The 24,312-nt window shown below is 42.8% G+C and overlaps 1 protein-coding gene across 1 annotated transcript in view; it reads left to right on the top strand.

The window, feature by feature from the left end:
* The first annotated feature begins 456 nt into the window (after positions 1 to 456).
* Positions 457 to 24,312, top strand: part of SLC2A13 (solute carrier family 2 member 13) — a 317,348-nt gene continuing 293,492 nt past the window's right edge. The window contains exon 1 of the mRNA XM_073328433.2: positions 457 to 1,221. Coding sequence (XP_073184534.1) covers positions 672 to 1,221 — 550 coding nt within the window. The 5' untranslated portion in view covers positions 457 to 671. The remainder of the gene's footprint in view (positions 1,222 to 24,312) is intronic.

The following is a 24,312-nucleotide window of genomic DNA, read 5'->3' as shown; positions in this document are numbered from 1 at the left end:
GTCCGTGCAGCCGGCGCAGTCCCAGCGCTGGCTGCAGGGTGTCCGGGGCGCAGAGGAGCTTGCTGGGCTCTTAGCTGCTCGCACTGCCGTGGGCTTTGTTCTCCCCCTTCCCGGAGAGAGCAGCGCCCCCGCTTCGCGCGGCCTGCTCCCCCCGGCCTGCTCCGGGCCGACAAAGGGCACGTGGCTGGGCGGCTCCCCGGGCCCGGCTCACTTGAGGGACGTTTAACATTAGCCTGGGCCGCGGCCGCGGCCCCTGTTTACATTTCCCGCCCCTTTCCCTTCTCGATCAGGTTCGGGCATCAGGTCTGGGCGGGAGGGGGGCTTCGCTGTGGTTCCCGCGCATGCTCCGAGCTCCCGCGCATGCTCAGTAAGCGCTAAGCGGGCCATCCCTTGACGAGCAGGCCGGGCGGCTCCGCCCCCAGTGCCGGCTCCGCCCCGCCCGGCCAGCTGGGCTGAAGTCCCCTCCCCGCCCGCCCGAGCCTCCCTCTAGCTCAAACTCCGCCTGAGCTCCGGGAGCGGCGGCCGCGGCTGGTAACTTTCCCCCAAGTGCGGGCGGGCGCAGGACTTATGCACCCCGGCTGATCGCGGCCCCGGCAGGGCAGCAGCAGCAGCTCCGAGCCCGCCCCCTCGCCGGGCGGGGGGCGCTGAGCGGCGGCGGCGGCGGTTGCCCCATGTCCCGCAAGGCCAGTGAGAATGTGGAGTACACGCTGCGGAGCCTGAGCAACCTGATGGGCGAGAAGCGCCGGAGGCAGCCGGACGCCTCGGCCGGCTCCAGCGCGGCGGCGGCCGGGGAGCGCAGCCTGATCGCCGCCGAGTCCTGCTCCAGCATCAACAGCCAGGCGTCCGGCGGGGAGCTGGAGCGGGCGGCCCGGCGGCAGTTCCAGCAGGACGAGAGCCCAGGCTTCGTCTACGTGGTGTCGGTGTTCTCCGCCCTGGGGGGCTTCCTCTTCGGCTATGACACCGGCGTGGTGTCCGGGGCCCTGCTGCTCCTCAAGCGGGAGCTCAACCTGGGCGCCCTCTGGCAGGAGCTGCTGGTCTCCAGCACGGTGGGCGCCGCCGCCCTCTCGGCGCTGGCCGGCGGGGTGCTCAACGGGCTGTGGGGCCGCAGACCTTGCATCCTCCTGTCTAGCTGCTGCTTCATCGCGGGCGCCGCCCTGCTGGCCGCTGCCCAGGACAAGGAGACCCTGCTGGGGGGGCGCATCGTGGTGGGGCTGGGCATCGGTGAGTCCTGCGCTGCCAGCCCGCCCCTCGATCCCCGCCGCTTCCCCTTCTCTCCCTGGCCGGCTCCCTTCCCTCCCTCTGCTTCTCTGCCCCGGTTCCCCCACCCCCTCCTGCGCCGCGGCGTGTCCCTTTCAGTGACGCGTGGCTTTGTTTCAGTAACTCGGCAAGTATGACCTGAGCGCTGACAGTCGCTGGCGAGTTCACAGGCAAGCCCGGGAAGCGCTGGGGATGAGGGTGTTTTGGGTCTGCCCCCACCGCACAGGTTTCCCTCCCGGGAAGTGCCGCTCCCGGATAGAGTGACTGGAGTTGAGGTTACATGGGCGGGGCCAGCACTGTTCCTCCAAAGCAGGGGACACTCCCTGCATGGCCCGTATACTCCCCTCCGCTTGGGGCATCTGGCTCTCAAAAGTGGGCGCCCCCTCCCCTAGGGATGACCTGGTTATTGTGTAGCTTGAAAGTGAGAGTCTTTGTTTCCCCTGTGTGCTGTGGAGGAATGACGGGGTTGGCAGTGGGAAGGTACTCAAAAAGAAAAGGAGTACTTGTGGCACCTTAGAGACTAATCAATTTATTTGAGCATAAGCTTTCGTGAGCTACAGCTCACTTCTCATCCTCACTGCATTTTCCACTTTTATGCATCCGATGAAGTGAGCTGTAGCTCATGAAAGCTTATGCTCAAATAAATTGGTTAGTCTCTAAGGTGCCACAAGTCCTCCTTTTCTTTTTGCAAATACAGACTAACATGGCTGCTACTCTGGAAGGTACTCAGTGCTCTTCGGTTTTATGTAGGGTTTTGTCCTGGGCTTATCACTGTAGTATCTGAATGCCTTCCAGGAGCACATTAAGCAGTGTGCTACATAGCTGACCTGTGTGGTTAGTTCTCTGATTTTCTTCCCCGAAGGGAGAAGTGCTGGCAGTGGAGTGGCTGGTTTTGTTAGGTTTTTTTTCTTCTTCTTTAAATGTAAGTATACCTGTTGATATGTGTGTGTTAGAGAAGGCAAAGTCAAAGTATGGGTATTGCACTTAGCAGAAAGTGGTGAGGCTTGTGATGGAATGCCAACTGGAGCTCTGCAGTGGACTCATATAGCATTGGGCAGGTTGCTTCACCTGTCTGCCTCCATTTCCCCATCTGTAAAATGGGAATAATACTACCTCCTCGAGTTGGTTGTTAGGATTAATGTCTGCATATGGCTTTGAACCTGAAAAGTGCTATATCAGTATTAAGTATTTGATTAGTGTGAGGATAAATATCTGTCCCACCACTCTATTCAGGCTCAGTACCTTGGTCTGTGTATTTGGCCAGTTTTCTGATTCTCCTCCATCTACAGTAGATGACTATCTGCATGGGTGCTCTCATTTGTTAGAGAACCATTTTCAAAGTGGAGTGTGGAATGTTGCTTTGTATGAAATTGCCTTTACAGATACTTACTTCTGGAGTCACGTGCCATGCCATAAAAAGCATTAAAGCAGTTAGCTGTGGGAGGAAATGAGCTGTGATGTGTGGGTGGAGTGGCACCTGGATATTTTATGAATAGGTTTTTAATAATTCCAAAATTTGTACAGAATGAGAGATTCTCTCCACAGATCCCTATTCTTGGTATTTACTTACCAGTAAGTAGAAAAGGAGGACTTGTGGCACCTTAGAGACTAACAAGTCCTCCTTTTCTTTTTGCGGATACAGACTAACACGGCTGCTACTCTGAAACTTACTGGTAAGTGTAGTTCTCAACTTACTCAAAATATTGATTAGAATACAACTGTGTGGAGACGGAAAGCAAGTTTAGCAGCAAGTAGTAGCTACCCAAACCACAAAAGAACATATCCTTAGGCCAGGTCTACTCTAAAAAGTTAAGTTGACCCAGTTACATTGCTCATGAGCCACATCATTAAGTCAATCGAACTTGAAGTCTAGACAGCACTAGAAAAATTCTTCTGTTGACCTAACTACAGCCTCTCAGGTAGGTGGATTAACTACAGTGATGGGAGAACCACTGTTGTTGCTGTAATGCGTGGCTATATTTGTTTAAGCTTAGACATAACCTTAGACTGTTCATGTTGGAGCACCCGACAACCATTTTATACTAGTGCCAGTCTCAGGCAAATATTTTAAGCAACATAAGAGCTGATCTTTTGACATTTACCAGATATCTATCAACTACAGGTAGATATGAGAGATGATGAATGTGTCGGAGTGGGATCTTCAAGTGATGTCCTGAGCAACAGAGAGAGGGCCCAGAAACAGCAGCCTCTCCTATTTGTGGACATCATCTTTCCCATTGGCCTCTAGTTGGTGTGGGATTGTATTCCGTCATTCCAGCCCACCTAAGAAGGGAAGAGTGCTCTCCCTTCTGGCTCATGCAGTGGAATGCAGGAGAAGGAGTTCTATGCTATTCCCTTCTCCAACTTCCTGGTGGCTTTTTTGAGGGTCCTTCTCTGTGAATATCTCCCTTGTCAAATCTAGAGGCAAAGAGAGTGATCAAAAGTAGAGAATATGAAAAAATAGATTCTGGATTAATACACTTAAAGAATGTCAAGGTATCTAACCTCATAACAAATGTCCCCTCTGTGGTTCTCTGCTCTGTTGGATACATACTGAAGGTATAACTATGAAAATACACTAATAAGCTAGTAGAAGTTCTTTGATTCAGTTAGACAGCATTTGTTTTAGAAGCCAAAGAATCAGGATTTAGATTCCATTTGTGCTGCCTTGAGCAATGTGAATTGCTGTTTTGTTTGTTTCAGTGTGTAGTTCTTGATACACATCTGTATGGACTGTAAATACAGTTAATTCTGCCTATTTTTTCCCCCAAGTTTACTGGATGGGCTTAATGTGAGCAATACTTACTCCATTTTAATGTTGATGTGGGGGGAGGGTCTGCTACATGCCAAATGAGTCCTAAATAACACTGTGTCTCTAATATTCTGGGACCCACATAGTTACAACAGTGCTGCACTCAACACACGTCACTCTTCAGTTGCCCCACCTCCTCCCCAGACTTAAAGCTTTTATCGCCACCAACCTTCATCTAAGCAAGATTGGACAGGATCTTTGGAGCCCTTCAATGTGGCTCCTTTGGTGTTTTGGGAGATCATTCCTCCTTCTCTCTGTTGCACTTTCAGCCATTTTTCTGCAGAAGAACCCAGTTTGAGACTGAGTGCTATTTCTCAGCCATTGAATGAGCCCATTTTTTGAGAATTCTGTAAGTTGTTAAAAACATATTTGCTGTGATACTATTCAGTTTTTTTTAAAGAAAAAAGTTAAACCAAGTCATAATGAAAAAAGATTGAGATAAAACTAGCTGCTTCGTTTTGTTTGTGCTACACTTCTAGTCAATGTTTTCCAGTTAAATTTACTACAGTGATAATGTACAAAACAATCAGAATATATACTGTATACCCAGGATTGGAAGCTTTTGATGCACCGTTAATACCCCAAAATATTCGGGTTGGGAACGATTTTTTTAATTCTAGACCCTCATACTTCGTGCACTTATTTCTGTATTGTCTACAGTGTCATATGGCTACATACAATATATGTTTTTTGCCCTATATGTTATATCAAGTACAGTAAGGAAAATTGCATCATTACCATAAATACTTTATTTATAATGTTCTGACAGTAATTGGGGTTTATGAACAATTGAAGATGATTAGCACAAATTAGATCTAATTTGTGCTATTTACCTTTTGCATCTGAAAAGTTAAACTTTATTTTTGTTCCAGCTTAGGGCCTCAGTGTAGTCCATGTCAAAAGAAGTTTGCCATTCATTTACTTCAATTAATACTCGTGTCAACGAGACACTCTTTTTGACACTGAAATTAATGCTCAGGATTGTGAAGGACTGTCTCAAATCAGTGCTTGTACCATGGCTTCTGGTTTTGACGGGCATTGCATCAGTCAACATCAGACGAGATGTTGCTGTGGTCTTGGAGTACAGCAAGATCCTGATTGCACCGGACCTGCCAATACAGCAACACCTTAATCTACTGCCGCTCTCTGGACTCAAATCCAAGAAGCCTTTCTGGATACATGTGTGAACGCTACAGGCCAATGGAAAGGACACGAGCACTTGCTGGGTCAAATCATGGGCCACTTTTGGCATCCCAAACAAAGACCTGATTCAAGATCCAACAAAGAGGTCCCGGGATTCTGCTGTTCCCATACTCAGTGGACTGCACTCGATCTTTGGACAATGCACGGAAGGTGTGGACATCTCTTCCACAAATGGAAAAATCAAAGAATCAAGGAATTGTGAGGTACAAGCCATGCGACACATCATGAACAGCTGCTGTCCAATTCATGCTTACAGTGGTAGCACCAGGGGGATCCATTTAGCTACCCAGAAGCTTTAGAATGGCTTTCGAATCTCAAAATGCAATTATCATGCCAGCCCCTTGTTTTTCAAATGGCATACGAAAGAAGATTTACTTCAATGGGACTAGGACAGACTGGTCCTTCGATTTGTTTTGTTTTTGCATTTCTAGATATATAAAGGCCTTATTCTCTGCTCTCTTGCAAAGGTGTTAGTTATGCTGGTGTCAAACCAGAGTAGTAATAGATTTTTGGCTCCATATTTTTGAATGCAATATGGCTTTGTGGGTTGAAGTACAAACTGAAAATCAGGAGGTCAGGGTTTTATTTGTGATAGTCACAGACCTCCTGTGTCACCTTGAGTAAGTGACTTTACCTCTCTATACTTCCCCTTTCCCATCTGTACAGCAGAGATACTGCTTGTCTTGCAGGGGCTTTGTAAAGTAAATGTTCTGAGATTCTTGGATGGGAAGCACTGCAGAAACTGAATAAAATTGTTGACCTCTTTCAAATGTGGCGGTTCTTTATACATGTGGTGATATTTTCATATTGCTTGTTTTTTTTAGAAAATGAGAAGTTAGTCATTCATTCATAACAATCTGAGCGAAAAAGTTATTACTGGAATATGTAATGATCCCAACAGAATTTGAACAACCCACAACCTTCTGTATAAAAGTAATGATGCTGTTATCCAGCAAACTCTCCATAGTTTTTTTTTTGTTAATTTTAGAGTTTTAAATTAGCCACCAGAGGGAGCTTGGATAACCTCATGAAGGCAACAGAAATTTGGAGATAAAGCAAAATGAAGAAATTTTAGTCAGTATTTCTGTCAGTTCAACCAAACTGAAATCCTGGTATTACATATGAAAAGAAAAGGACAGCAGATGAATAACACATTCCTCTTTTTCCCATGTATTTTTGCATAAGAAGTGTGTCTGTTAAAAAGATACTTTTGTAATTCTATTCAAATGTGGTGGTTGATGGTAAACATAAGTGTAACAGAGCTGGGTGTGTTATACAATTCATTCCTGTATGGAAGGCAATAGCAAGGCAGAAAAACACTTTTTAGCCTGCTAATCTTGTGACGTTTAAACCTAGCCTAACTTCATCTGTATGCAGTTTTTATATTCTGGTCGTTATCTAAGATGCAGGTCTCTCTTTAGCATTGTCTATATCCCCATTGCTTTTCAAAAATGAAACAGCAGGCTAGGAAAGAATAATCTTGCATTTGAATTAGGATTGCACTGTTACAGGTGAATGACAGAATTTTGGATCCCAAATGTTATCTGCCTGTATATGAAAAAAAGGTAATAATCAGGACTTTGTATGCAAATTGAACTTTCTTCTTTCTGCTTCCACCCCTGTACCATTGCAAACTAAAGACTGGACCCTGCCCTCAGCTACTTAGTAGAGTATATTTAGTAAAATGAGTTAATGTACATGTGCAATAGCTGTGGTGTGGTCTGAAACATGCAGTGAAGTTCACTAACTCAGCTCATTCAGTCCTAGTGCAACAGTGAGGCCTCCATGTATTAAAACAACCATTTTTTTTAGGTTAGTATTAAAGTTCTTAAACTTGATCTTCACAAATATTGAAAAAGAAAATCTATAAACAAGGAGTATCTTTCAGTTTGTTTGCTTCTGTCACCACACTTAGCTTTTTTTTTTAAACCAGAAAGAATAAGTGTCCACAGTGAAGCTTTCCCTTCTCACCAGTGACTTGCATTAGGAGACATTTCTGGGAAAAAGAAACTTACTGTCCAAGGATTAGTTGAATAAACTTTATGTTGTGTTAGCTCCTAAAGTATGCATAGTCCTTATTCTTGAGATTACAATCTGAAAAAAACTGAAGGGTGGAGAGGAAAGGGAGACTGCATGCAAAGTGAACGGGTTCATGAATTGTCCATGTTTTGTTAATTCCATGGATTCCTAATTCATATTATAACAGTTTTGGATGGGTTGGGGGCGGGGGTTGAGATGGTAGAGATGAAGGGGTTGTTGGAGTGAAAAGTAAGTAGAAGAAGAGGGGAAACTGAGAAATTAAGTGGGGGGAAAAAATGAGGTGCATGGAAGGTCTTGACTTGACTTATTTCTTTGTTTTCCTTTGTACGTGGTTGGTTTACTGTAGTCGGTAGCTCCCCAGGATCAGGGAAGGGAGAAACTATTGTTACTACTTTTGATGTGAGCAGTAGGCCACATTTGGGGTATTGGGGGTTTGTTCCAGTTAGGAGAAATTGGCAAGTCAGGTATCTTGTTTATTTACAAAGTACTCCTGCAGGTATTCTGCACCACTACATGGTGCAGAATTTGCATGGAATTAATGTTCTCCATAGAATTTTATTTTTCCCCGCAGAATTTGTGATTCTTTTCTCCCTCCCTCCCCCCCTCCCCCCCAGCACTCCCGCCTGCTGTCAGTCCCAGCTGCTCAGGGCTGACAGCAGGAGTGTCACTGTATTGTGTTGTTTTGACAAAATATGCAGAATTTTAAAATATTGTGCGCAGAATTTTTTTATTTGGATGCTTCTGGGGGAATTCTGCAACAAAGAATGTACATGAAGACCTGTATCCTAGAATACAATGGGGGACAGTTTCTTTGCTCGGTGTTAGAAGCCTGTCTTTCAAACCAGCACTCTGCACCTAAGTTTTTTTTCCCTCTTAGCTGTGTTTCAGGGCCATGTTACTACCACTTACGTTACTGTCTGCTTGGCAGTCTTTCTTCTTCTCTGACTCTGTCCTGTGTCTCACTCTCATACGCTTACCCAAACAACACCAGCTGAGCCCCTGCCCAAATAGCTCAAATTCCTGAGGGTATACTCTGCAATTAAAAACCTGTGGCTGGCCCATGCTGGCTGACTCATGCTAAGGGGCTGTTTAATTGCAGAGTAGATGTTCTGGGGATTGGACTGAAGACAAGGCTCTAGGACCCTGTGAGTTGGAAGGTCCCAGAGGTCAAGCTGTAGTCCAACCCCAAATGTCTACATCCCAATTGAACTGACCTACAGCCTGAGCCCCATGAGCCCGAGTCAGCTGTCACAGGCTATCTGCGGGTATCTACTTACTGTGTAGACATACCCTGAAGGTCTTGGATGTGTCTTTTTGTTTTGGCTGGAGACATGCTTCTGTGTTTTGTGATGAAGTCCACTTAACTGTCTCAAATGCCTGATTTACAATGGCTTCTTTACACTTAAAAATGTAAGGTGGTAGTTATGCCCCATGCCTAACAGCAAGATTTAACCTATGCCATAGCACTATACTGCTGAAGTTGCTCCTGGCTGTGTCAACCCTCCTAAAGCTCGCAAAAGGTGGGTCTTTATCACTGTTTGAAAAGTTAGGGAAAGTAGGTATGTCAAGAGCAACTTGCCACATTTAGTAGTGATGACAGAACCTCTGTCATCTCTCATTTCCTGAACAGTGCATCAGCAGGCTGTGTGCCTACACTCCATCGGCTGGTCTGCCTTCTGTTCTCCCCTTCCCTCTGCTTTCTACTTTTCTGCCAGTTTGAAGCATACCCTTCCTGTGACACCAGCACTCAAAATGCTTACCAAATGTAGGAAATGTTTGTAATAGATCTTTTCAGCCTCTGTACTTCAGATAGATTAGATAATTTAGCCTTATGTTAACTAACTCACACACACATGCCACGAACACCATATTTCTGCTAGCATCCTTCTTCTGGATCACCATCCTGTCTTGTAACCTCAATAGAGCTAATCACTCTACTGGAGGAGGCAAGGGTTAGGATTAAAAAGGGTTGGGCATCAGAGGTTGGGGTATAATTGGTGGAGGGTCTCCTGAGGGAGATACTGTGTCCTCTTGACAGCAAGGGTCAGCACCAAATATAATCTTGACATTAATGCTTGACCAAAGTATTGTCAGTATTTAATACCAACCTCATTTGTACTCCACTGTTTTAAGATGTTGTTTCAAATGCCCTGGACTAGTATTTATATTGAAAACACTGCAAAATCCCCACTAACAATGTGGGTTTGTCCCTCTCTAGTAGCTACACAACATCTGGAGGTTTGAGCCTGCTCCTGTGTTTTGAACTAAAGGCCTGAAGACCAGATTTTAAAAGCTATTTACGCATTTAGATGCAGATAGGTGCATAGCATGATTTTAAATAAATACATAATTATATATATTCTCCCCCCCCCAAAAAAAAAGGGTGTAGGTGCCTAACTCCCCTGAGCTGAAGCAGTAGGGACTAATGCTTTTAAATCTAGAGATCTGGGGTTCATTCCACCAGAGAGGGGGTGTCATTGTGAACAGCCCTACAAGGGGCAAAGAGCTGAGCTGACAGAATGGGTTACACACTCCTCATGACCAGAGATGCTCGTCCCAAGCCATTCAGATCCTCACATTAATCTGAAGGCATTCAGTGCCTGCATCTAAAAGCATGAGCTGCTAGTGCATGAGCTGAAATACCAGGTCCAAAAGCTCAAAGGAAGTATAGACTCATAAACCACTGTCTGTGATGTAGCCCTTACAGGGTGACAAAGAGCCCCATGATTTAGGATAGGTTACAGTTGCATCTTCTGAAGACTTCTACCCTCATAGTAAGCAGTATATTTGTGTTGTTGCAGCATCCCAAACCTTCTGGCACTGTATTGATGTAACTCCTGTGCTGTTTCCATAGTTTGTCATAAGTAACGTTGTGTCAACATACAGGATGTTAACTTTTAGGAACCTTAACTACTAATACAAAACATAATACCACTTTTAACTCTCACTTGTGCAATTCTTTGGTCTGAGCAGTTAAGACATGTTCAATTTCATTCCTCAGACTGTTCTAGTGCACTTTTATTAATAAGAGGTCTGAAGAAAATGTGACTTTGGAAAATATTTGGTGGAGCTTTTTGAAACAGTTACAACTAACCTCCTTTTATTTTTTCCTTCAAAATGCCCTAGGAAATTCATGTAGCTCATACATGAATATGCATTTGAAATTGATCTTTTAATTCAACACATAGATATTGCATAATACTTTCAAGTTATCATGGAAATCTGTATGTAAACTTTACTATGCGGTGCTAGAGTTCCATTAAACATATTGCATACATTTTTTGTACAATGTGTAGATTAAAGTATTTCAGTTCATGTTATGAAACATATACCATAAAACATATGCACCTCTTGGATCCAGGTTAGCATGTTGTAAAAACATCAAATTTTGCGCTTCCTGACTGTAATGTTAACACGGCAACCTTAACATTATATTAGCATAATGACAGGTTTCAGAGTAACAGCCGTGTTAGTCTGTATTCGCAAAAAGAAAAGGAGTTCCACTCCATACGGCTAAATGCAGTGCCTTGCATAATGACAGGTTTCAGAGTAACAGCCGTGTTACTAAGGTGCCACAAGTACTCCTTTTCTATTAGCATAATGTTTACCTTTAACTTCCTGGGAGGAGGGGGTTGCAGAGGAGAATTGTCCCTGTTAAAATAAAAACAAACGTAATGGAAGACCAAATTGTAACTGTTTTTTATACATATTGCCAGATCCATACAGTTGTTATATATGAGCTCACTTTCAAAATCACTTGTCTCCAAAGGAGGGAGATCAGTGACATCAGTCTAGCAAGCATAAAGAAAATTATAAAAATCATAAAATTACCCAATGGACCTGCAGCGAAACAAACTGCTTAAATGGAAGGGTTTATAAACAGTTGTCAGTAAATAAATATATGGTCAAGGGTATTACTGAAAGGCAACCATAATAGTAGCATGGAGCATGCACAAGAGTGCTTTCTGGTATGGATTATTAGAATTGAATGTGTAATTTTACTCCTAAAAGAGTACTAACGTATATGTCACACTTACGTCTACGGGGAAGACAAAATTCTAAAACATTTTCCTTATTAATTATTAAAAGTGGGCATTGAAATGCCTAGATTTTTTTTTTTCTTTTGAGCTGTGAGAATCACTAACATTTCCATGTTTAGATTCAGATACTTGACCTGATCTAGAAGTCCATTTTCAATAACACAGTGGTTCCGTATTCTTGTGTAAGCGAAGTGAGTGAAGTTTCAGAAATTTTAGGTTCCGCTAATCTTTAGGAATTACATTCAGTAGAAATGTATTGGGCCTCCAAACTGCAGAGCCCTACAGCAGCTCTGAAAAGTGGGGCGTTTTTTCAGTTGGGTTTGCTTATTCTTATATAAGACGGACTGTATTTTTGCTATACGTATCAAGCGTCATGTCAAAGAGGAAAACTTACCTGTGAATTTACAACCTTGTATACATTTTTAAAATATAATTTTACAAAACAGAATGGAAAATGCATGGTAAAGACTTCACTTTGCTTCATCTCAGTTCATTTAACAATTCAGTTATACCCACTAAAACCAATTCACATACCACAGTTAGCAGGGGATAAGGAAATTTTAACAGTAGAGGATGCTTCCATGCATTTAAAAGTGACTAACAAGCAGATGTTTCACTGATTGATTGCGCTTCAATCATTGCTTCATGGCAACAAACTAAATCCCTGAAGTAGATTAATCCTTAAGATTTCCAAGATGTGTATCACTTCCTATGGATGAGCCTGTGGTGGACCATACTTGGGCTAATTAATTCAAAAGTTTTGCCATCCTATTAAATTATGCTTCAAAGGAAGAAGATAAAGAATGGATCACAGCAAGTAGCTATTGTGACATATCCTCCTATCTAAAGGAGATAAGCTATTTCAGTGTGCCTACTGAGTCTGAAGTGAGGAAACCATTGCAGGATTATTGATTGCATGGTACAGGTATATGACTGTCCCTACAATGGTTGAGATACACACGCAGAGCAACACAATTTCTGAAAATGCTTTTGGTGCATCCTCCTAAAATGATATGATGGTGGTTACTGTGCATTCTGAGACCACTGAGGCTCAACTTCCGTAGCACCCATTACTTTTACTGGGAATAGGCTTTATCACCTAGTGAAGAATTCTGAGAGTTGTTTTGCTACAATTTTACAGGATCAGATAGTATCGCTTCCATTGCCAACATACAACAGTTTCCTAAGGGATTGGATGACATGGGAGAACTGCATGGCTGCTGTGGGTCAGAAAACATTTCAGGAGTGGGGGGTATGTGTGCATTTTTCAGTCTCTACTTACGATGGATGATGCCTATGATTTTTGCCTTTGAACAAGCAGTGAGGCTAGTTTCAAAGTGCCTGCTCCAGCTGTTTTCAAGCAGAGATGCTAGCCCAAGTAGAGCACCAGTTTTGGACTGGAATCCAATGTATTTTTGGGGGAATGACTACCCCTGTAAGAAAAACATGAAATATTCATATTAAATTAATTTTAACCATACACTTTTCTGCATGCTTTGTGATTCAGCTTACGTTATCTCCAGAAAAACTCTTAAAGTAGGTTTTTGCTCTTATGATATTACAGAAAAGACTAATTTTAAAAAAAAAAGCCGTGTGTTCTGACTTTAGAAATATCAGCAATGTCAAGCTTAATATGCCAGGATTTTTGTTGGAAAATTTAAGCTTTTAGATATGTATTATGAACTCCCACCTTAACTGATTCTATAACAAGGAGATTCTTTCTCTTGTGTGTTTATAAAAATATGGTTTTAACAAAGAGCTTTAAACAACGTCTAAAAACATCATTTGTCCTTTACTTTGCTTGGCTCCTTACATATCCTAATCCATAACATCACCATTTCTCCAGTCAGCGTTGTCGTCTGGTGTAGACGAGACCTGAATTTCTTATACAAATAAATAAAAGAAAAGAAATTAAACTTTCAAGGCACTCTTTTTACAGCCTTGAGAAGAAACTATTTTTGTTTCTTTGTAGTTCTTCTTTTAGGCAAGTGCAGAAAATCTGTCTGGATATCTTCTAAACCCTCTTTCATTTTCCTTCCTTGCCCAATAGCTTCTGATACCTTCATGTTGCTTCCTTTGTTGTTTACTGCTCTTGCCCAGTGGTTTGCCCGATGGGAAAACGTACCATCTTAACCAATGTCTGTTTGAGGTAGAATAACAACTTGAGCTTGAGCTTTACCTAAAGAGTCCACTCTAACCAGTTTTGATTGCGCATGTCTCCTAATAAAGTCCTAAAGAGGAACAGTGGACTTTTCTATTTTGGATGCTGGGTGGTTCTTGTCCACCTGTTTTTTAATTTTTTGTCTTTAGTATATTCTCAATCACAAAATGAGATCTGACCTTGGATGAAAGTGTTCTTTAACTACCTAACAGATTTTACTCTGCATGGGCTGGACGCTTCTAGGGCTTTTCCTACATTGGCCAAAGTAAGACCCAAATTTCATCACCATTGTAATTCCACGAGCAGAAGCTGTAGTGTTAGGGTTCAGTCATAGTTATCTAGTGTCCCCTAACTCAAACTTTAGATAAACATGGTAGTAAAAACAACCATGTCCTGACTACTTTACAGCTTCTCCTATGGCATGGACTGCTATGATCTATGGATCCCATTTTTTGTTTTGTTTTGTCAGTGTAGACTCTCCATGAGCCTGTAACAATGCATTGATGAAAGAGTTACTCAAAATATTGGCCCATTTTAGGTATCCCTGAGAGAAAATTAGGAGTGAAAAGGACCAATTATTTGTGGAAAGTAAAAAATACACATTGAGTTAGTAAATACGGATGTGAACTCTGAATTCCTGGCAGCTGATGACCAACTATGCTAATGAAGACTTAAAAGATTGAGACTAGGGCGACTTCAGAAATACCTAAAGGTGGCACAAGCCCCAAGAGTGAGGCTTAACCCAACCTGCAGAACACACAAGATGCATCATGGGACACTTGGACACACACGGTGGAACTATTAGACTTTTCTACCATGTAGGGCTTCATCTTTTTGGCCATTCTTTAATGAAGGCGTTCATGCTAACATTCTGTATTTATCATGCTTTTAGCCTAGTTATGATTTATATTCTGCTCAATTACTACTCTTCATTTTCAATTTAATTCTCTATGCTAACCAACCTTTTGAAATATAAGAACTGTAATGGTTGTTTAAGGAATTCTCTGTAGGAGTCTAGCATCCATGTAGAGAGAAGACTGTTTTTTAAAAAAAAAAATTGTTTTTCAAGAGAGTCCGAGAGATCAGCATCTAGGCACTCACTTTAACTGAGGGAGCATTGAATGCTTTAAGGGGGAGCCCAGGCAGAGAGTCATAACCAGGAGGAGTGCTGAGGAGACCAGGTACACTGAATGAGAAGTTAACATCGGACAGAAAGGTACATTTGGCATTTTAAACTTCAAAGCAGGTATCAGAATGTGCACTTTGGCAAATGCTTGCAGTAAGGTACCTTTTTATGTGTTTACAGGTCCTTGCTTACTGGACTGTTGAGGTCAGTAGTAGCTAAGTGAACGCAGGAGTGGGGAATCTGCCTGAGGAGAAAAGGTAAGCCTAGTTTTATTCACTACTGAGTTGGACCTCTGAGATTTTTTTCCTCGTAGATAGATTCCCTGCTCCTGCATTGGTCATAGGTGCTGCTGACCTCTCCAGTCCGGTTCACATTGGGACAGCTCGCCCTCAAGGGGAAGCCGGAAAGTGCAGGACAACAACTTCAGGAACCTGCAAAAGAACTAAAATGTTACAGGTGTCCGGGCATGAGTCGTGTGATGTTTGTTTACATTTTGAAAAATAAGGGTCCTGCTCTGTAGCGATTGTCTCTTTTATGTAAGAGGGGAGTAATGTGTAGATAAAACAAATCCTATCTATTCTAAATCCTAATTACTGACTTAATTCTTGTAGTGGTGTAGCTGGATTGGTCCCAGGATATTGGGGAGACAAGGTGGGTGACATAATAGCTTTTGTTGGACCAACTTCTGCTGGTGAGAGAGACAAACTTTCAAGTTTACACAGAGCTCTTCTTCAGGTCGGAAAGATACTCAGGGCAGGTCTACATTTAAAATGTTGCATCGGCACAACTGCAGCACTTCAGTGAAGATGCTCCTACACCGACGGGAGAGCTTCTCCCATTGGCATAGTTAATCCACCTGTCTGAGAGGCGGTAGTTATGTTGATGGAAGAAGCTCTCCCATCGACATCGTGCAGTCCACACAGTTGGTTAGGTTGGGATAGTGACCGGGTGCCTGGGATAGTCTACACTGAGAATGTCACACTTAGGGCAGACAATCCCTCAAACTGGTGGCTTATTCTATAATTAGATTCACCAAGCTAGTAACAGAAGAGCTTCTGCAGTACCACACTGGTTAACCAGAAGCCAAACACAGTTCCATTTTGGCATTCCAGCCCTTAGTTTCCATCCAGACAAACAGGTGTAATACAGCGAGATGTTGTTGAAAACCCGTTTTATCCTTTGGGATCAGTAAGAACCTCACATATTGATCAGACACTTAACCCAGATCAATGTGTATCTTAGATCTTACCCAAATATGCTGTCAGCCAATTCTTAGTAAACAAACTGAAGATTTAATAATATAAAAGAGTTATAAATGGTTAATAGATCATATACATACAAATGATTGCAAAGTCCTTATAGCAGGTTTGTAGCAGTTATAGAATAGACTGCTGGCTTGTAAAGTCTCTCCGGTAACTTCCAAAAGATTGGATGGTCCTCAGTCCATAGTTCAACATACTCCTTTTAGTTGTAAATCCACAATCCAGGGAATTAAAGCAAGAAAGAGGCAAAGCGGGAGTGTCTCAAGTATATTTATATCCTTTGCCTTGTGCATGGAAATTTATTATTCCAAACAAAGCCCACAGCCCAGGTGAATGGAAAGTTACGGGCCCAAGATGGAGTCTGAGGTCGCATGTCCTTATCACATGCCCCTACATGTTCGATGAATCATGGGGTGGGGAGGCATTGATGCCTCGCTGTCTGAGGCATCCTCAGGAAGAGCTATCTGCATGGAATGAGTTTCTTCAATGATCCATTGTGAGAGTGGAGTGTCCTTGATGTTTCATCAACATGCAGCTATCTAGCCTTAATGTAAATTCTATCTAGCGGGTGTCACCCAGGAGTACAACACATGTTTAAGATACAAGTGCATAGCTAGTATTCATAACTTCAGATACAAAGATGATACATGCATATAAACAGGATAATCATACTTGGCAAATAATAGCTTTTACATTGACACTTTACATGACATACTTTTGTACAAGATTTGTTGCAATTGTATAACAGTGGTAGCAACAGTGATATAAATTGTCATCTTACTTAGACATAGCATCACACATACAGCTACATTGCTCAGGGGTGTGGGTTTCTCACACCCCCTGAGGGACAGTTATACCAATATAGGTCTCTAGTGTAGACCTGGCCTCATAGTGTGTCAGCTAAATAGAAGAGTGGAACGGATAAGGAGTTAACATATGTTGCAAGAGACCATTCAAGGCAAAGTGGGCAGCTAACACCTCTACAGTCATAGGACAAAAGAGGGTTAGTGGGTTACATATTGGTGTAATGAGCCATAAGTCCAGTGTCTTTATTAAGTTCATGATTTTTCTGCTGTCTAGCGGAATTATGAATGTATGTTCCCAGGTTCGTCTTTTGAACGTGTTGTGCAGGTTTCCTTTAAGGACAAGAACTGAGAGATCAGATAAGAGTGATCATTTTGAGAAAAGTATTCACCCACAGGTGATTTTATCTTTTATCATTTTTCTGTGTTTAGTGCATAAAGCAGAGGACTGGGAGTTAGGACTCTGGGGGTTCTGTTCCCAACTCAACAGCTGGCTTGCTTTAAGCAAGTAATTAAATCTGTTTGTTTTTTGCCTTAGCTTCCTTCACTGTAAAGTGGGAATAATACCATCTCTGCCAAATACTTTGAAAGCTCTTTCTGAAAGGTGATATGTAAGTGCAACGTCATCTAAAATCTATTTTCTAAACAACTTTCTTCAAAAACCAGAACTATTGAAAAACACATTTTTAATTATTAGGTTATCTTACGTTGTCACATATGATCTCACTTGAAAAAATATCAGCTCTGGGATAAAAGCCAATGAGAGGCTTGAACCTAAAGAGTAAACTTTTTAGAAAGTTATGAGCATTTGAAAAAGGACTTAACGTCGAAATTCAGCTTCACCTATAAATGTAGTGTCAGTAGAATTACTGTGGGACTGATCCTGCATAGTGCTGAATGTCCTTGACTCCTGTTGAAATCAATAAGATTTGGGAATCATGTTCTCTCTTTAGGCTTTCTCTGTTCCCTTGGTCCATTCCACTCACTCTTATCCTGGGACCAAAAATTTGTTTTTGTTTTTAAAGCAGGCTATTCCATCAACTTTTGCAGGGGGTGTATGGTTAGGCAATTTAGTGTGAGAGATCTCCAGCTTCAACAAAACGGTCTGCTGTTCTGAGCAGAAATTCTTTCCATTCAAGATTAAAATATTGGCTCACATTGTGGGTCAGATATTTGACTCACAGGATGGCAATAAGCAAACTACTGAGGAAGTACTCTCTTCAGACCTTAGCCGTCCTGCATACAGAGAATACTCATGTCATCTGTGAGTTCTGCAGACCTGGTGGAAGATACAAATGGCAAGCTGAGCTGCAGGAATTGCTCTCCTGAAGTGACTGAAAGCTTTTTTGTATTCTTCTAGTGTACCTTTGAAACTTGCATAATTGGAGGGCATAGTAATGAAACTTTCCTGAAAAGTTAGCTTTCAGGCTTGTAGTATTAATTTGAATAAAAACTTGCTTTGCAGTATGTGTTCATACAGACGCTCCCCGGGTTACGCAAACCCGACTTACACAAATCTGCATTTTGGGGAAAAGTTCCGTAAACTAGAAATAGGAGTGTGGGTTTTTTGGTTTTTTTTGCTTTGTTTTTTGCATAATGGTCGGAGATATATTTCCGACTTACGCAAAATTGGAGTTACGCAAGGTGTTCCAGAACGGAACACTTGCGTAAGTTGGGGAGCATCTGTATCTTTGGAACAAATACTAATTTTCAGAAGGTGTTAAATGCAAGAAGTATGACTAACCTAGAGCCAGTATGGACAGAATATAAAGGGACCTAGATAGCTGGAGAGACGGGTAGAAAATAAGAGGTGAGATTGTGGCAGGGCCTGGATCTGTGCAGCTCACTAAGCAAAGCGAACTTTCACTGGAATATTTTCTTTAAATATAAGAGGTCTTATGGTTTATTTTGGGGCTTTTTTATTCAGTGCAAATAAGACGTTAATCTCTGGCCCCATTCTCCTTACCTAGCTGAACGGACTTAATATTACCTTAATGTTTAAACAGGGCAACTCCCGTGTCTCTAGGAAGGAAGATGATGAATTAGCATTCTATGACCAGAACATTAACCCAGGGCCTGAAATTAACCCTCTGTCACAGAATTGTGATGGAGTTTCAGCTTCTGTTTTAAACAGTAACTGTTTCGGGGCCTTCTGGCTGAGGGGAAAATTGAATGTAAACCAATGCAATGTTGGTGTCTTCCGGAGTCTGTAGAGAGTCTGAAACAATAGATCTAAGGTGTCAACTGTGTAGTTCATCTGAGTCAGGGGTCCTATGGACTCCATGTTACCATAAATTGACCTGTCCTCAAGATCCTGCAGAATTCAGTGTTTCTGCCATAGCATTCACCATTTTGTTGCAGTCAAAGTACTCAACATGTTTTGGCTCCCTGCCTTTCCAGGAGCTGCCCACACTTGGCTCTTGTTCTCCAATTGTCCCTCACAAGGGTGCCTTAATTGGATTAAAATATGTTGCCTGAGCCATGGACCAATGCAGGAATCAGGGTACTGGAGCCAGAGTCCTGCTTGTGGCCCAAGGAACGGGGAATCCAAAGCGCTGGCAGTCTAGCTGAGAGCAATGAAGCAACCAAGGCTGACACCGACGAGTTACTGAAGCTAGCTACAAGCTCTCTGCTTTCCTGGCTCATATGGGGAGAATAAAATTCAGAGCCAGGCTTCCTGGACAACTTCACAGGAGCAAGGGATCGTGGTGTGGAGCCAGGCTACCTAGACACCTGGGCAAACCATAGTCAAAAATAATTGTTTGGTTTTACCCTAGTGAGCATTTTCAACTATGAGCTATAGCTATGTGTTCTTTCTATGGGTGGAGGGATGGGAATGAAGGGTTTTTCATGGGGAGAGAATAAAATAACTTTGCAGAATTTTAAGATTCCTGCTGTGGAATTTGATCCCACTGTGTTGAGCACGTGAGGAGGCACTGCTTAAAACATATGCTGCTTTTTCCCCCCCCCCCATACAAAAGAGAAGTTCTTTTCAGAGGATAAAGATCTTAGTTGACTTCCTCAAGTGTGAATAACTTCCTTGATCCGGATAATGTGGAGAACAGATAAATGTACAGGCTAACACCTACCTGGAAATAATAAACTCTCCTCTGTATGATGATATCGAGTGGAAAAGCAAATATACGAAGACTGATTCACCACTCCATTTCACTAGTTTTAGGCCAGCATGACTCCCATTGATATCACATAAGTGTGAAACTAGCGTAACAGAGTGGTGAATCAGGCCTGTGAAGTGATAGAAATAAAGGAGCTACACATCTGAATTTTTGAATGTTGCTCTCTGTAGCTTTTTTTAAATGTTCAGGTTAATAATACTTAAATTCTGTGGTAAATATGCTGCATCGTGCTTAGATGTATATTGGAAATCTTACGCTTTGGGATTTTTCTTAGCTTTAAGGCATTCCTGATACAGTAAGAGAGAACATATTTTGTGATGTTCATTTAGAAACACTTATACTAGTCTTGTGCGTGAGATCATTACTTTTTGTGTAATTTGTTGTATTTCTTACACTTCATTGAATTTGTGGTGTATTTTTCAGTAGCATTGTTGTTAAAGTGAAAGCTTCCCATCTTACTCAGAGCAGTGCTGCATTTCCTGCTTAAGACAAAGGATAAATGGTATTTGAGCAAAAAATATTTATTCTTTTAAACATCTCAGCTGTTTAGCTGCTGGCAGTTGTGTAAACACCACAAATTCCCAACCTAATTGAGTGAGCTAGCCGCACTTTGCAGCATTTTCAGTTTGCAGCTTGGACTTTTATTTGCCCCATGTTATCTGGCATACACTAAATTGCTACTAGGTATGTTTACATATTAAATAGTGTAGTTAGTAAACACTCACCTCTCTTAAGGTGGAGATTTTCACTACTGTTCTACGTGCCTTCTCTGCTGTGCCAGTACACCCCCTTGTAGGACAAGCCAATCTAGTCTTAGTGTTTACCCGCTTGAACCCAGGGCAGGCTCTGCTTGGTGCAATGGCGACTTTGCCTATTATAGCAGAGCATTAGTTCTTTAATAATTCTTATTTAATAATTTAGTTTTTTAATAATTCTAATTTAATAATTAGTTCTTTAATAATTAAAGCTAAGACCAGTTTTCTGTCTGCACATTAGGAGTCTGCACCAGTGCGGCTAACATAGTAGCTGAACTCACAATGAAGCCTCTGTCTAGAGCAAGGCCTCGCTCCCTGTGGCCTCAGAGTGTGAGAGCCTGATGTAGCCCTATCCCATGTGGCAAGGTATTAACCAAATCACTATTCTGCTCCAACAGATACAGCTTTAAGACTGCATGTGTCAATAGAATATATACCTCACTTCAGCATACGATTTTAAATACAGTAGGTTCTGCTTAATAGCAATCCTGACATTAGCAACTTCTGGTTCATGGCAACACCTGTCCAGTCATCAGTCCCGTCCCATTAACATCCCTGTTAATAGGATTCAGATATTCACGGTGGCATGCAACTTAATAGCAACTCTTTTTTTTAAAGGCCCCACTTGCAGGCAGGTTTGTGAGGCTGCAGCCAGGGAAGGCAGTGCCAGTGTAATGCTGACAGACCCTGGTCACTGGCGGGTGGGATCGAACCTGGGGCTTCTGGAGCTTAGTGCATGAGCCTCTGCAGCATGAGCTAAAAGCCAACTGCCTGTTAGCTAAGATTAGTGGTCTCGGTGCCACTAGATGGGACAGAACACCACACCCAGGAGGTGTGTGGGTTACACTAGTATTTGCCTTCCTTGGCTGCAGCCTTTAAACCAGTCTGTGGCCTGTGCTCAGCCTGTCCCAGCACTCCCTTCTGGGGCTGTAGCCTGGCAAACCTGCCTGCTCATATTGACTACACAGGAGGTAAAGGGCGGTGGGCTGGGAAGGGAGGCTGCAGACCAAGTAGCCCAGATGTCGAAGCTGCATGGTACCACTCCCTGCATTATCAAGGCTGTGCCCTGCTGGGGGAAGGAATCGCTGTGACATGCTGAGTCCTGACCCCCGGAGAGCACAGACAAAGGTACAAGTGCAGCTCCACAGGCTCCCAGTGCCCCTTCTCCCTATAGAAAATTCTGGCATCCAGTCTGCAGCCCCTCTGCCCGCTTGCAGGATTGCAGCCAGGAAAGGCATGTCCCAGCGCTTCCTTCCCTGGCAGTTGTCTTGAAAACCTGCCTTCCACTTATTGGCAAATGCCAGGTAATGGCAACTTTTTGCTGGCAATTGAGGGTTCCAGAAAGAAGGACCTGAGGGAGCACGGAGTCACCTGGGCATTTTATACCAGTGCTATGAGAGCACGGCACAAGAGGGCTCGAGAGATGCTTCGACTGGTACCACTGAGGGAAAAATTTCTGGCAACTGTGCTTGGGGCATGCACACACACCTAGTGTGGAATGGGCATGTGCAACATATCTCGAAGAACAACCGTTATGGAAGGTTAGTAACCGTTTTTCCCAGTGAGTGTTAAAAAAAAAACAAACAAAAAAACCCTTCTAAAACAGTTATAAAGGAGAGAAGTCCAAACCCATTCTCTATGAATGCATAAGGTTCTTGGATTTGAACTCTGGAAATTTTAAAAGATAAGGTGCAACTTTGTTATCTGCATGTGTAGTAAGCGGTAGAAAGCTGAGTGGTTCATTGTAGATAAGCCCATTGTATTTGGCAGCACAAGACAACAGCAATAGTTCTAGTTCTTGTTACGTTACATTGGGGTCAGTGCTACTAAGGAAAGGCATAGGCAGGATTGTATGGTTAGAAAAATCATATGGGAATTTTCTACATGAATGCCTGGAATAATAACAGGACGGTATTGGAGAATGTGGATGTACTATGAAGGCACTGTACATGTATAAGCCTCTGTCATCACCTATGGAAAAAGCTTGTAACACTGATTGTAATTTTAAGTAGTGCAGTTAAAATGCTGTAATATTCTTTCTTTTCATAGCACAATAACTTTGCCTGACACTTTGCAGAAATGTGAAAAGACATGGTCTCTGCACCAGAGAGTTTATAATCCAAGCTGGACGGATATGGAAAAAGGAAGAGGGGAGGTAAAGTTGAAATAAAGCCAATGTGAGTCACCTAGCTGGTTCCTAGTCAGCTGCCAGCATCTGGCACTAAAATGCACTTTGGCCCAGATCCACAAAGGATTCCAGTGGAAGTTAGGAGCCTAAATAGATTTGTGGATCTGGGCCTTACTGATTGTAGCTAACTAGAAGAGCCACCAATTGCTCCTTTCCCTCCTACAATTGCCACATTAGGACTTGGCTGCATCCCCAAACTAGTTCTCTTCCATTTGGCAACAAGGGCTCTGTCTGTCTCCCTAATGCTGTTCTGCATCCCCTGTCATTAGAGCAGCACCAGCAGCTCTTGCCTTGATGTAAGGAAGAGATTTTAAGAGAAGGTCTTAAAAAGAACAGAAAAAGACATCTGGCTAGACCCAAGTAGGGATTGCAATATAATTAAGCTTTCAAAGTTCAAGAAGTTTTGACTGATGCTTCCTTTTTATAGTCAGGTGAGCTGCAGGTCCAGTTTATGTGGAGCAGGTTGAGATGCCGTCTCCACCTTCTTTTGAAAGGAGTTATGGGAGGAGAATGACAGGTCACTGTATCCTTCCTGGAGTATTAGAAATCTGACAACAAAAGCCTTGTAGTTGAGGATACTCTTATAAAGCAGGTCTGTGTTAACAGACTGTACAAAAAGCTTCAACTTCTCTACTTCTGCTGTTAAATTTGAGAGGGTCCCATAATATAAAAGATAGGAGAGGGTCCTTCCCCATCTCTCTTAGAGGGGTAAGCACTGAGCTGTGGCTCCAGGCAGAGTGCATTGATCTAGACTCCATGCACTCTACTTGACTTAGTCTTCTGTCTGGTCAGACTCAGTTCATGGTTCCCCTATGGCCTGTTCGCACGGGCATATGTGGAAGAACTTTGAGGGCTTCTTACACTTTTTTTGCAAACGCTTAAGGAGTACAAAATCTGTACATTTGGGATATCTTTAGTCTATCTTATAGAAAACCTATTTTCAGTTTTTTCTTTGGTATTTCTGATGTCATTTCACTTAAAACTGGAAACCCTCATTGCAATGTCTTTTTGTTGCATGTGTATAAATCAGCCATCCTAGAAGATTAGAGTTGGAAGAGACCTCAAGAGGTCATCTCGTCCAATCCCCTGCTCAAAGCAGGACCAACCCCAACTAAATCATCCCAGCCAGGGCTTTGTCAAGTTGGGCCTTAAAAACCTCTAAGGATGGTGTCAAGGTTCCTCCCCCACTCTGGACTCTAGGGTACAGATGTGGCGACCTGCATGAAAAACCTCCTAAGCTTATCTTTACCAGCTTAGGTCAAAACTTCCCCAAGGTACAAAATATTCCACCCGTTGTCCTTGGACTGGCCGCTACCACCACCAAACTAATACTGGTTACTGGGGAAGAGCTGTTTGGACGCGTCCTTCCCCCCAAAATACTTCCCAAAACCTTGCACCCCACTTCCTGGACAAGGTTTGGTAAAAAGCCTCACCAGTTTGCCTAGGTGACTACAGACCCAGACCCTTGGATCTTAAGAACAATGAACAATCCTCCCAACACTTGCACCCCCCCTTTCCTGGGAAATGT

The sequence above is a fragment of the Lepidochelys kempii genome, chromosome 1 (genome assembly GCF_965140285.1).
Source record: "Lepidochelys kempii isolate rLepKem1 chromosome 1, rLepKem1.hap1, whole genome shotgun sequence".
NCBI lineage: Eukaryota > Metazoa > Chordata > Testudines > Cheloniidae > Lepidochelys > Lepidochelys kempii.
The sequence above is the reverse complement of the archived record's forward strand: the minus strand, read 5'-3'. Positions and strand labels throughout refer to the sequence as shown.